Source organism: Canis lupus, chromosome 24, assembly GCF_011100685.1.
Source record: "Canis lupus familiaris isolate Mischka breed German Shepherd chromosome 24, alternate assembly UU_Cfam_GSD_1.0, whole genome shotgun sequence".
Taxonomy (NCBI): domain Eukaryota; kingdom Metazoa; phylum Chordata; class Mammalia; order Carnivora; family Canidae; genus Canis; species Canis lupus.
The window spans coordinates 25,007,799-25,021,769 of record NC_049245.1 but is presented as its reverse complement, the minus strand read 5'-3'; the positions used below and the strand labels follow the sequence as shown (position 1 = coordinate 25,021,769).

The 13,971-nt window shown below is 50.4% G+C and overlaps 1 protein-coding gene across 2 annotated transcripts; it reads right to left on the bottom strand.

Annotated features, from left to right (window-relative positions):
* Positions 1-305: 305 nt before the first annotated feature.
* ERGIC3 (ERGIC and golgi 3) lies at positions 306-13,928 on the bottom strand. Of its 2 annotated transcripts, XM_038572125.1 has the most exons (14): positions 13,755-13,928; positions 13,547-13,617; positions 13,356-13,443; positions 13,023-13,142; positions 7,561-7,654; positions 6,564-6,729; positions 6,363-6,420; positions 3,401-3,415; positions 2,726-2,757; positions 1,814-1,910; positions 1,672-1,736; positions 873-1,009; positions 722-777; positions 306-519 (listed from the first exon to the last, which is right to left on the bottom strand). In XM_038572125.1, the coding sequence occupies exons 1-14, from the start codon at positions 13,840-13,842 to the stop codon at positions 440-442; spliced, it is 1,167 nt and encodes a 388-aa protein (XP_038428053.1). In that variant the 5' UTR covers positions 13,843-13,928; the 3' UTR covers positions 306-439. The 2 variants fall into 2 exon arrangements, with proteins under 2 accessions (XP_038428053.1, XP_038428054.1); XM_038572126.1 differs by lacking the exon at positions 3,401-3,415 and having other exon boundaries at positions 13,755-13,927.
* Between the last annotated feature and the right edge of the window lie 43 nt (positions 13,929-13,971).

Below are 13,971 nucleotides of genomic sequence, written 5' to 3'. Positions count from 1 at the left end.
TCAGCCACTCATGATCCTGAGGGCCATAGTGGCTCCAGGAAGCTCATACGGGAAAGGTCCATCTCAGCCCTGGAGCTGGACCCAAAAGGCCCAAAGACCAGTGCAGAGGAGGGACTGAGGACAGGGCTGTGGGGTAGACATCCGTCAGGTTTGAATAAAGCCCTATTAGCCAGGGGATGTCTATGTGGGGCTCCCAGAGAGCATCTGGCCTGATCTGTCAGTCCTGACTGCTTTCAGTAAGTGGCTGAATGAGGGGTTGTTTCTAGGCTCTGGTCAGATACAAGAAGCACACGGAGACCAGTGAGTACTATCACAATTAATAGATTTATCAACCTGGGCTCAGAACGACGGAGTGGGGGTGCGTGGGGACGAGGCTGGGAAATGACCAAAGGGCCAAAGAGAAACAGGAGAAGGCAACAACAGAGGGGGAAGGAGACAACTACGTTGTCTTCCCGAGATCAATTTTCTTCTGGATGGCTCGAGCTGAGTGGTAGATGAGCGAATCGATGAGTCCAGCCACTGGGGAGAGAGATAGAGGCTGGCACTCACCCAACACGTGGCTGGACCCCAGAGCCTCCTCACCTAACCAGCTAGGCCAGCATCTCCCCTTGGCTGCTGAGGTGCCCCTCCTTCCCCTCTGCCACAACTCCAGCAGGAAGCCCAGGCTTTATCTTCTCTGCCACACCCCAGCCCCAGCCCCAGCCAGCCTAGAGCTTCTGACCTGTGAACATGCCCCCGACGATGGCGCACACGCCCGTCAGGAAGTGTGTGAAGGACCTGGTGGAGGGACAGGGTGGGTGCCAGGGGCGGGTGTTAACAGGTACCCCTCCTCCCTGAAGCCCCAGGCCCCTCTCCGTCACCCCTGCCCTCACCTGTGCTTCTCTGTCAGCTTCACCATCATGGGTGACAGCTCATAGAGCACAAAGACTCCAGGAAGCCCCTGGTCACCCATCAGCCCATTGGCGACCTTCTCATGTCTGGTCACAGAGAACTGATTTGTCCTCAGCACCTGGGACAGGAAGGGAGTCAGGGCCAGGGCTGAGTCTGTGACCTGGCTCCCAAGTCCCCCAGCCCTATGCCTGTTCCTGCCCCTCATGTGTGGTGCCTGCACTGTGTGGGAGGGAAAACAAGGCCCCGGTTGCTAGTGAACACCTCAAGGCTTAGGGACCCCCCAGACACTCTCTCAGCCAGCCTCACCATCTCAGCTTCTCCTTGGTCACCAGCTCTTTACAGTTTACCAATCCCAGCTACATGCAGAGGGTTCTCTCAGCAGGGGTTCAGGGATGGGAAGCAACTCTCCAAGACCGCACACCACGAACTCCTGGCAAGGCCAGGCTTGACTTCCCGTCTGCCAAGATGCTGCTCCACCGGCCACAGTAGAAAGGGAAGGAGGGGACCCAGGAAGGGTGAGCTCCCAGCCCAGGCAGACCATGTGGACAGTGAGCACCAGAGGCATGGATGGAGGCAATCTGGGCAAGTAGAAAGCACAAGTGCTCTCAAGCCTCCCGGGGCCTGCACTCTGGCTGTGGGGGTCCCATCACCTACTGCCCCTGCACGTCAGCTTGTCATCCATCAGCTGGGGAGAAGAGCAGCACCCCACTTCCCAGGTTGACAGGACTCAAGTGTTTGGCACCAGGAGGGATTTGGATACCCAAGCTCCTGCAGACTCACCTCTCCATCTACCTTCATGTACACCGTGGGCACCACCTTCACAAAGTACTGGAACATCATGGAGGCTGCAGGGAGAAGAGAGCACTGGGCATGAGTGCTGGACAGGGCTTTGGCAGCTGGGGGCCACCTTCCAGGCTGGTACCTTGGGGTGCGGTGACGTTGGTACGGTCCAGGGGGTTCACAATGCCTGGGTAGTCCTCCCCAAATGACAGGTGCCGGATATAGTGGGTCATGTTGATCTGCAAGCAACACCGACACGTGAGCCTCAAGCGCTCAAGGCCCCAACAGCCCTCACCCCATCGGAAGTTCTGTAGTGCAGCACCAGACAGGGGTACCTGGCTCTGGGGAGGGGGTGTGGGGAGATGGGGGAAGGAAGAAGAGGTCCTGCCTGGGAGATGTGACCAACACAGGCACCCCCACGCCCCACCGGGAACTCCTTTCTCCCAGAGTTCACAGCCTCTGGGCCTCCACAGTTTGAGGCTCCGGCTGCATCCAAACACAAGGCACATAAAGACTGGGCACGGACTCCGTATGGCAGGGGCCCACTTTGCCTGGGAGTCTCAGGCCAGGGAAGCCCCGCCTAGAAGCGCCCCAGATTTCCCAGCTCCGACTCCTGTCCTGCTCCAAACTTTATCAACCTCAGTCCTTAGAGGGATCTTTAAAAACCTGCAAATCTGATTATATCATGATCCTGGTTAAAGGGCCAACATCTGGAAGCCAACAGCTTCCATCGCTCTCAGGAGGAAGACCGACTACTGCTTGACCAGAGTCCCCGCCAACCTCTCCAGCCTCACCCCCCACACCAGCCTGGGTGGGGTCTGAGAGGTGCTCCACTCTCTCCTGACTTTGCCAGGGGGTCTCTGCCCAGGACGCTCCTGTCCCCCATCCCCCACCTCTGGCCTGTGCAGATCTCAGTTCCTGACCCTCAGACCGATCCTCTTATAGAATACGGGATCTTTTTATCTGTGCCCCCTTCCCCAGTCATCCCCGTGGACACATGAAGCAGCAACCACTCCCACCCCATCCGCCTGCACGGCTTCTGGCTGGTACGTACGTTGTCGAGGCCGAAGCTCTGCAAATCATGGACTAGGAGAGAAGGGAGAATGTGTCACCGGGTGGAGCAGGACTGGCTTCCTGCCTCCCTCAGTGTCCTCGCTCGGGCCTCCTCACCCCTCCCTGAGTATGACTGCCCAGCTCCTCTTCGGCCCTTCATCCCCCCAGCCTGGCCCTGCTGAAGGGCAGCCCGTCAGGCCTGTCTTGGGCCTGTGTGCGAGTCCATGCCCTCCTCGGGCCTTAAGAACACAGACCCCATTTCCTTCCCAACATATACAGGGAGCCCTCTACGGGCATCTCCCAGGTTTCCACTCTCGCCCAGTCCCTGCTTGTACCTCAGGAGCCAAACCCTGCTGACTCTGGTCTCTCACTAAACACAGCTGATGGCCAATCACTGACAAGGCGAAGTGGGCCCTCAGAATGCTGTCCAAGCACTTTCCCTGGCCCCTTGGCCCCTACCCTCAGAGCCCTCAAAGGAAATGCCATGGGTACCCTGTACCGTCTATTCTAGAACAAGTGCTTCCTGTCCTCTGGTCCTGATCATTTCTGCTTCAAGGAACCCTACCTGAAAAGTAAGACCCCAATCCCAGGCCCGTCCAAACCTCCCCCCATCCTGGGAGGGTAGGGTGCCCCAGAAGCCGGGGCTTGGCCTCCCTGGCGGGGCAGGGCCACTTACTCTCCACAGCATGTACTGCAGCATGAGGTAGGGAAGGAGAGAGAGGGGAGGAAGAGAAAAAAGATTGAGAGCTTCACAATGAGAACTATGGAGTAAGAGACATGGTAGAAAGGAAGCCTGGAGTATTCCTGCCTCGGCAGCAGGGTGTGGAACCAGCCAACAAGCCTCCTCCTGGTCCCATCCCCAGGAGAACTCTTCCCTAGCCAGTGAATGCAGGGGCTCTTGAGGGCAGAAGTATGGTGGCCTGAGAAGAATAAAAGACTTAGAGCCAATAAGCCACTTTCCTAGCTGTGTTACCTTGGGCAAGCCACTTGCCCTCTCTGGGCTTCAGCGATCTCTACAAAGGGCTGTCCTGAGGACCAGGTAGGATCTAAGACGGAAAAGTACTTGGTGAACTTTATAATTCCTGCCTCCTCCTCCAAGCAACAAGGATGTCAGGATCTAGCTTCCAAACCTTCAATCTAGCCAGATTATCTGGCCTCAGGCAATCAGAGCTTTGTCTTTTAAACATCCTCCCAGGACACAGACCACCCCTTGCCCTGGGCTCCCTGACTCTGTCAGCAGCCCAGGTGGGGGAGCGGAGAGGCTGCTGGGGCCTGCCAGCCCACTGCCTCCTCCCGAGTGCCTCCAGGCCCCATGCCAACAGCTCCACAGTGACCATCTTCCCACAGTCCCTGTGAGACCACCCTTCTCGACCCCCTCCAGGCCCACCTCCCATCCCTGACCCACACTCTGCCTCACCCCACACACTGCCTTCCACACCAGCAGGGCTCTCCTATTACTCCTGCTCACTACAGCCCCTGGGCAGCTCAGGACTGCCGCTCATCTCTCACCCCTAGACTGCTGTCACACTGGCTCTGCAGGTCCCCTAACACCATCCCGACTCTCAGCCCTCCCATGGGCCCCACATCTCACATGAAAACCCCTATATTTTCAACCTCTACTCCTTACACTCACCTTGTCACCCCAACTGCAGCCTGGCCCTCTTCTCAGGGAAAGATCCTTTTCCCGGCAGCCTCCTCAGGGGTGACAAATTCTTCCCCACACTTACCCTCCTCCATGGCCTGAAGCGAGGCCTTGCTCCTTAATATCACTTCCAGATCACTGTCCCTCGAGCTGCCCCCCAAATCTCCAGCTTTGCAGCTCGTGGCAAACTATACCAACTCTCCTTTCTCATTTTCATCACTTAAAGAGATCCACACAGAAGCACTTCTCCTTGGTGGCTCTACCCTCTGGCCACAACTTTCTCCTCACAACCCCATCACCCTTCCCCACAATCTCCTCATCACCAGGCATCCTGCCTGTCCCAACTTCATTTGCCTTTCCTCCTGTCACCAGGTTTGGGCTTTCTACGCTTTTACAGCACTCCATTTTGTCTTCTTTTTCCTTCTCAAGGGTTTCACTCCAGCGACTGTCCCTCCCACTTGGAGCATGACTCTGGCTTTCTACGTAGTAGACTACTTCCATAGCATTTAATCTACGGTGACCTCACACATCTCCCTCAAGCCCAACATTTCCATCCAGCTCCAGCCCACTCTCCTCCTTTTGGAGCGAACTCCACAGAAGAAAGGTGCTTACTCACCCACTCCAACTCCACAACCTGTCCCTCCTGAGCCACATAGCAGGTGCTCCCTATCACTCCATGAAAACTGCTGCCAAGGTCACAATGACCACTGTCCTGTCACACACCGAGTGGGCAACTCTTACTTGTCGTCCAGAAGCATCTGATCTGGGTTTGGAAACACCTCCATCTGAGGGCTTTCAGGACACCACCTCTTGGCTGGCATTCTCATCTGACCAGCGCTCCTACGGGTCTCAGCGGCTGCTCCCTCCCCATGCCCGCCTGCATCCTCTGACCTGGAGGCACACTGCTCAGTCCTTGGAGCTCTTCCTCTCCACCTACCCTCACCTCCAGGGCAACCTCATCCAGACAAGAGAGCAGCCTACCTCTGCAGTCAGGTCCCCTCATGTAGCACATCCTCAGAGCCCTAGGATGGCTCCGCGTCTCATGGAGGCTAAAAGTTCTTGGCCCTGGGGTGCCCTTCAGAGCACAGGGATGTGGCCCTGTTAGCTGGCTCACCTCATCACTGAGCACCAGCACCAGCTTGCTGTGCACCACCGCCCCCCCTTCTTTCTGTGCCTCCAACTTGCCAAGCCAGTTCCCAGCTCAGAGATTTGGATACATGACAGCACACTCCTACCATCCCCTAGAGCCCCTCGCCTCCGTCCTCTTTACCCTGCCTTCCTTTGGTTCATAGTACTTAATAGCACCTGAGAGTCCATATATTTCACACACTTGTTTTCAGTCTGTTTCTTTACTAGAATGTTGAGGACCAGGACTGTTTTGTTCAGAGCTGTATTGTTAGCACCCAGGCTACAAGGGGGCACACAGTGACTGCTAAATATCTAGCGAATATACAAATGAATGAAAATAAATTCCATTAGCTCATCCCTGTGGACAACCGTGTGAGGGAGGTACTAGTATCTTCAGCCCCATTTTATAGGAGAAGAAACCGAGTAGGGCTCAATGGCCCCCAAATCTGATATAACTCTCAGGAAGTGGGTGAACCTGCACTCCAATCCAGCTCTGCTGACCCCAAGGCCTTCCACACAGCTCACCTGATATTGGGGGCTACCTTTGGAACAAACGCCCTCCACAGCTGGGCTTATGCTGCCCTTCAGCTCGTGCTGTCCTTCATTGACACCAGCACCCCAGGACAGAAGGACTTGCCTGTCCATTTTATAAAGTAGGAAACAAGCTCAAAAAGGTTAAGAAACTTGCTCAAAGTTTCACACAGCCGGTATGGTCTGAAACTGAACCCAGGCAGTCTGGTTCCTCAGCCTGTGCTCTTATAACTGCTGCCCCGAGCTGAGGGTCTCCTTCAGGCCAAAGACACACAACCTGGGCAGGTGAAGCAGCGCTCAAACTTGCCTGGGCTCCCAGGGTTTGAGGCTTACTCACCGTGCACGTGAGACTGCTGGAAGCTCTTCCCGGGAGCAAAGTGGAAGTTTCCAGCCACCTGTAGGGGACATTCCTGCTCATTCTCCAGCCGTCTCCTCCCTTCCCTCTCTCTCCTGAGGGCCTGAGTGGGCCCTGGGCTCACAGTGGAACAGGCCGATCCATAGTTCGGCTGGCCCTCTTCCGCCATAGTCCCTCCTGTACCTTGTTGACTTCTAAGAAGCCATATACTTGGCAGCCTTCATTCTTCTGCTCCTGCATCTTCTGGCTGAAGCCTTCTCGCCGGCACTGCTCAATAGTGTCAGGGTTCTTGAAGGCCCAGCCCCGACGGCGATAGGCCTCCCGCACATCCTCACAGGTGTTACAGCACCTGTGGAAGGGTGGGGGGCAGTGGGGGGTGGGGAGTGAGAGCGTCACAGAAGCACAGACACAGAGTTGGTACCTTGGGACATAGAGTGGTTCTGTCCGCTAGTGAAGAAGCCTCTACCAACTGCGTCCCTGACCACCAAATGTTCTCAAACTCTGTGCCCTTGGAGGGAGCAGGACTCTTAAAAATACACATTCCCGTTCCGTTTGTCATGATGAAAAGTTTTAGGACATAGCACGTGATGGTTCCACAACAGTTAAATGTAGTTAATGCCACTGAATTGTACAAGTGAAAATAGTCAAAATGGTAAGTCTTAGAAGTCACATATACTTTACCACAATGCAAAAAAATATTAAATACATATTCCCAGGCCCTACCCTAGACCTGCCTCTCAGGGACCAGGGCCCGAGGAACATAACAGCAGTGGCCATATATCAAGGGCTGAATTACCTGGGCTGGGCCTTCAAGCTCAGGGCTTTACATACACTACACGGCTCATCCTGATGTGACTGTCATGGGTGTTATCATCATCCCCCTTCACGAGAGAGGTTAATTATGTGGCTTTGCCCAAGGACACAAGGGTGGAACCCAGGCATCTGGACTCTAGAGACCACCTGTGAACCAGAGTGGGGACTTCAGCCTCATTCCCTGCTGTGGCCTCATGCAGGGCCTGGCCACAGAGCCCCAGCTATTTGCACGAGGATCAGTGACTGAGGTGCGCACCCCATCCCTGTTAAGCACTTGGTCCAACTTCTTCCCCAGCTGTAGTCTGACACAGGCTGAGGATGGTTGACACACAGCACCCCCAACCCGGCCCCCCAGGGTCTGGCTCACTTGATGTCTTCTGTCTCAGCACCGTAGCAGCTCTCACAGCGATCAGGGTTCAAGGAGTCAGGGTCAAACACCTTTACCTCGACTTTCCCGAGCTCTAAGGGGAGGGCAGAGGTAGGGGCATCAGCTCGGAGCAGAAAGAGTGAAATCCGCACCCCTGATCCCTGCACAGGCCCTTTGGCCTGTGGCTTGGGAATAATAAAAGCCATAGTAATAGCTAATATTGGGGCATCTAGGTGGCTCAGTTGGTTTAGCAACTGCTTTTGGCTCCTGGGATTAAGCCCTGTGTCAGGCTTCCTGCTCAGAGGGGAGTCTGTTTCTCCCTCTCCCTTGCTCCTCCCCCTCACTTCGCTTTCAAAAAAATAAAATCTTAAAAAAAAATAGCTAATATTTATATGGTGCACACTATGTGTCATTCACTAAGCACTTCCACACATATATTATTTCCTTAAATAAGTACTAGTCATGAAACAGTAACAGCAAATGCTAAATGTTAGCTGACTATAGGTTGCTGTGCACAGAATGTCTCCTTTCACCCAGACGCAGACCCTATGAAGCTGGGGATTATCATCTGCATTATACTTGCAAAGGTACAGAGGCTCAGAGACAAGAAGTGGCTTTGTGACACAATAAGTGGCAGATTTCAGACCCAGTTCCGAAGCGTATGCCTTTAGCTACCTCTTGGTGGTGCTCCTCAGACCTCTCCACACCAACCCCCTGCCAGTAACTACATCCTCACTGCAGATTTCAATATTCAATACCCTGACCTCCTGACTTCCAACCGTCATTGTATCTTGTCATCTCATTATCATCCCCCTTCATTTCCACACACACACAGCTAGACCTTGTTATTTCCAATGACTGCAAACCTTCTACAATTCAATTTCAAGGATCCCAATCTCCAACTACTTACCCTTATTTTCCCAGCTCACTATCTCCAGTACCCAGAAACCAATTCTTTGACAACAGTGACACTATCACACCCGCATGCCCTCAATTCCCTCCTTATTTAAATTCCATGGTCCAAATGGGGAATGGACTATCTCTCTTCAATAGATGCTGCTAGGAAAACTGGATATTCATATGCAAAAAATGAAAACGGACCCCTATCTTACACAACTCACAAAAATTAACTTGAAATGATTAAAGACTTAAATGTAAGACTTGATACTGTAAAACTCCTAAAAGAAAATAAGGAAAAGAGCTCCTTGACATTGGTCTTGGCAATAATTTTTTGGTTATGACACCAAAAGTACAGATAACAAAAGCAAAAATAAACAAATGGAACTACATCAAAATGAAAAGGTTCTGCACATCAAAAGAAACAGTTAACAAAATGACAAGGCAACCAATGGAATACAAGAAAATATTCACAAATGATATATCTGATAAGGGGTTAACATCCAAAATATATAAGGAACTCCTACAGCTCAATAGCAAAACAAACAAACATGCAAGCAACCTAATTTAAAACGGGCAAAGGACCTGAATAGTCATTTTTCAAAAGAACATATACAAATGGCCAACAGATGAATGGAAAGGAGCTCTACATCATTAATCATCAGAGAAATGCAAATCAAAACCATAAGATACCACCCCGTTAGAATGGCTATTATAATAAATAAATAGGGCAGCCCCGGTGGCGCAGCGGTTTAGCGCCGCCTGCAGCCCAGGGTGTGATCCTGGAGACCCTGGATCGAGTCCCACGTCAGGCTCTCTGCATGGAGCCTGCTTCTCCCTCTGCCTGTGTCTTTGCCTCTCTCTCTCTCTGTGTCTCTATGAATACATAAATAAAATATTTTTAAAAATATATTAAAAATAATAATAATAATTAATTAATTAATTAATTAATTTATAAAAAAAAAACAAGAAGTAAGGGACGCCTGGGTGGCTCAGTATTGAACGTCTGCCTTCGGCTCAGGGCGTGATCCCAGGATCCAGGATCCAGTCCCACACTGGGCTCCCTGCAGGGAGCCTGCTTCTCCCTCTGCGTGTCTCTCATGAATAAATAAATAAATCTTCAAAAATAAATTTTTTTAACTTAAAAAAAAAAAAGAAATAATTAGTATTAGGGTGCCTGGCTGGCTCATTCAGTAGAAAATGTGATTCTTGATCTTGGGATTGTAAATTTGAGCCCCACATTAGGTATGGAGCCTACTTAAAAAAAAAACAAAAAACAAAAGATATAACTAGTATTGACAAAGATGTGGAGAAATGGGAACCCTTGTGCACTGTTGGTAGGAATGTAAATTGGTGCAGCCACTATGGAAAACAGTACAGAAGTTCCTTGAAAAATTAAAAAGAGAACTACCATATGTTCTAGCAATCTCACTTCTGGGTATGTATCTCCCACCCCCCCCCCCCCAAAAAAAATCCTATCTCACATAGGTATCTGCAGTCCCATGTTCTTTGCAGCATTATTTACAACACCCAAGACATGGAAACAATCTAAGTGTCCATCAGCAGATGAACAGATAAAGAAAATGTGTATACACACATAATGGAGTATCATTCAGCCATTAAAAAGAAGGAAATCCTGTTATTTGCAACAACATGGATAAACCTTGAGGACATACGCTAAGTGAAATAAAACAGAAAAAGACAACTTTATGCTGTCACTTATACGTGGATTCTAAAAAAGCCTAATTCATAGAAACCGAGAATAGAATGGTAGTTGCCAGGGGCTGGGAGGTAGGGGCTGGGATATGTTGGTCAAAGTGTACAAACTTCCAGTTATAAGATGAAATAAATTCTAGGATGCAATGTACAGGATGGTGACTATAGTTAACGATACTTTATTGTATACTTGAAAGTTGCTAAGAGAATAAATCTTAAATGTTCTCACCACACACAAAAAAAAGGTTAACTATGTGAAGTGATGGATGCGTCGGCTAACCATATTGTGGTAATCATTTCATAATATATATGTAATCGGATCATCACATGGTACACTTTAAATTTACAGTGTTACGTTTTTTTCTTTTTTTAAGTAGGCTCCAATGGGGCCTGAACCCATGACCCTGAGATCAAGACCTGAGCTGAGATCAAGAGTAGGACACTTAACCAACTGAGCCAGCCAGGTGCCCTCACAATGTTATATTTCAATTATATCTTGACAAAGCTGGATAATAAATTCCATGGTCCACTACTCTAATTCTTCTCTTGCACATAACCAGAACCCATCTGTTCCTCTCTCTGTGTTGTACAACCCTAGCAAAACCCAAGCCCTAGTTAAATTCAATTCTGTGCCTACTTGCCTGTGCCTCCCTTAAGACTGCCTGGCAATCTTACTTGATTTCGCTAATCAGCTCACTTGCCCATTCTCTGGGATGACTAATTTGTATCTTTTCCTCTCATCTTAGGCTTCCAAAATCCCTTTCCCTTTCTTCATTCTTAGCTAATGATCTTGCTCTCAATTTCCATGAAGAACAGAGAAGCAAGAGAACCCATTTCATCTCCCCACCAAATCCACTATGCCACCTGCATTCTCTGCCACCCCCCACACTTTCTCTGCTCTCTCTTATGGCAAAACTCCTGAAAGCGTTGTTTTTCCTCAATGTCTCTATTTCCTTTTCTGTTCTTTGATCAGATTTTCATCCTTAACAGTATCAAAACTATTCTTTTTAAAGTCTCCACTGGCCTCCATGTTGCCAATCACAATGGTCAACTCTTACTCCTTTTACTGGACTATCAGTGGTTTTTGACAGTTGCTTACCCTCTCTTCTCGAAACTCTTCCTCCACTTGGCTTTTGCAACATCTCTTGGTTCTCTTCTACCTTAATGGCTCTTAATCTTCCTTCCTGGATCCTCATTTCCTGACTTCTAAATATTGGAGGAGCTCAGGGTACAGTCTCTAGACCTCTCCTCTACTTACATTTACTCCCTATGTTTTCTCTTTTAGTCCAATGGCTTTAAATACCATCTGCATGCTGATAACTCCTATATTTATTTCTCCAGCCTTTCTCTAACGTCTAGACTGGTATATCTAACTGCCTCCTTAACATCATAAGGGTATAAAATGGGCATCCCTAACTTAATATGCCTCAAACATGAAATCTACCCCCAAATTCTCGTCCTTCCCTGTGGGACCAGTTCCCAAGAAGTCCCCAGTGACCACCACCTCCTGGTATTCACATCCTTATGTAGCCCTACCTCCCATAATGAATAGGGCTGATCTGTGTAACCATTTGTGTATTGCAGAAATGATGGTGTCCAAAGGTGTTCTAAGGTCACAAAAGAAGCTGTGATTTCTACTTTGTGCTCTCCCAGATCACATACAAAAGTAGAAGCCAGATGCCATGTTGTGAGGACATGCAAGTAGCTCTTCCTAGAGGTGCATGCGGTGAAGGCACTGAGGCATCTTGCCAATAGCCTTATGCATGAGCTCCCTTAGAAGCAGATCCTCCAGCCTTAGTCAAGCCTGCAAGATGACTGTAGCTCCAACAGCTTGATTGCAATCTCATGAGAGACCCTAAGCCAGAACCATCCAACCATATCACTTTTGAATTCCTAATCCACAGAAACTGAAAAAACAAATGTTTGTCCTATTAAGCCACTAATTTTGAGGGTAATTTGTTACACAGTAGCAGATATATAATACAACAAATTGTCTTTTTCTTCTCTGGTCATGCAAGTCAATCATTTGTTCAGGCCAAAAACCTTGGAATCAACCTTGACTCTGCTCTCTTATGCACAATATCCAATCCTACAGCAAATTTTCTGGTTTTACTGGTGTTCAAAATATATCTGTGAATAAACAACTGATAAAGCTCACAAAACAGCAATCCCTAAGGTATGAGAAATCATAGCTTTGAAGAGGGTTTTGCTATGGTGGGAAGCTGAGTTAATATAGGTGTTGTGCGGCCACCTAGAAGCAGGAAAGGAACCTAGGGTAAAGAGCCACTCTATACCAGGCATCATACATATATGACTTCATTTGATCTGGTAATTCAATGTGGTGGGTAGTATGGTTTATCACCACTTTACAGCTGAGGCCATAGACTGTAAGAGACAAAATTACATCTGAATTCAGGCAATCTAACTCAAGAATGTAAATTTAACCTGAAGGCATCCTGCATTCCAAAGGGGAAGAGCATTGAGGACTGAATTCAGCTAACGGATGGGGAAGCAAACACCCAGAGAAATGTGGGTCCATCTAGATGAGTTCTGCCAAGGCAAGAGCACATAAGACCCAACCTCAACCTTCTGTTACTCAACTGTGATGGGTAGGGACTGGAGACTGCTGAAGATGATAGCCAACTAGAGTACTCTACTCAATATACAGAGGCCAGAAGCTTGGATTTCAGGCCACTCTGATTCTTAATAACTGGGGTACCCTAAGCAAGCCACTTGACTTTCTGGGTCTTAGCCGCTTCATTTGTCAGTTGGTCGGCCACATCCCAGAAGGAAGGGCTTGGACATGACCAGCTCCGAGATCTAAGATCTGGCCTCCTCCCCACAGTTACCATGACGCTCGGCCTCTGAGCTCACGGGGATGCCATCCTTATCTAGCCGTTGCTTAAACAGGTTGTGTTCCACATCCAGCTGCTGTTCCCCAGCCACATCCATGGCATCGATGCTCAGATCTGGAAGCAGGAAGTCAGGGTAAGGTACTGGGAACCTTGGGGCAAGGGGGGAATCTGGGTTTTGGAGGGTAAGGGGATGCTGGGACTGTCTTGGGGCACCAATGGATTAGGGGAAGGAGGTTGTCCAGGGGTCGGGTCCAGAACCCAAGCTGGAGCTGTGCAGCTGGAAGCCCACCTGAGGACTTGCAACTCCCACCCCTGGTGGGTACTCACAGGCACAGGGCATGTGCGGAAAAAACACGTCGATGTTGATTTTCAGTTTATCTCCCCGTGACTTGTCCACGTAGAGTTCAGGATGCACCTGGAGCAGCACTACTTCAGTACAACTTGGCCCCATGCTTCTCCTTCCCTACTCTCCTCCCTAAAATGCCAAGCCCCGCCCACGCACTAGCCCCGCCCCTTACCTCAGTGGTGAGGTAATACTGCAGCTCGGACAGAAACAGTAGCAGCATGAGAAGGCCACTGACAATGGTCACTGCAGGGAAGGGAGCGAGGGTCAGAAGGGCCTCTGCTCACTCTCTCGAGCCCCCCATAGGCCGAACTGGGGCCGGGAGTCCCGGCCAGCCTCTCGGACACCTCTGTCCCCGCGACCCCGGCCCCACCGCGGCCTACCCGTGGCGCCCCCGCAGGTCTTGACCCGGAAGTCCTCCAGAGTCTTGGGGTAGGCATCGAACTGCTTGAGCTTCCCCAGCGCCTCCATGGGGACCAGCCGGAAAGGGGACGCCAGCCGGCCCGCCCCTGCAGCCTCCTGCTTCCGGCCCGGAGCTGGAGCCACGCCCCCCGCCCGCACGCAGGCGCAGCAACGCGCACGCTTGGCCCCACCCCTCGC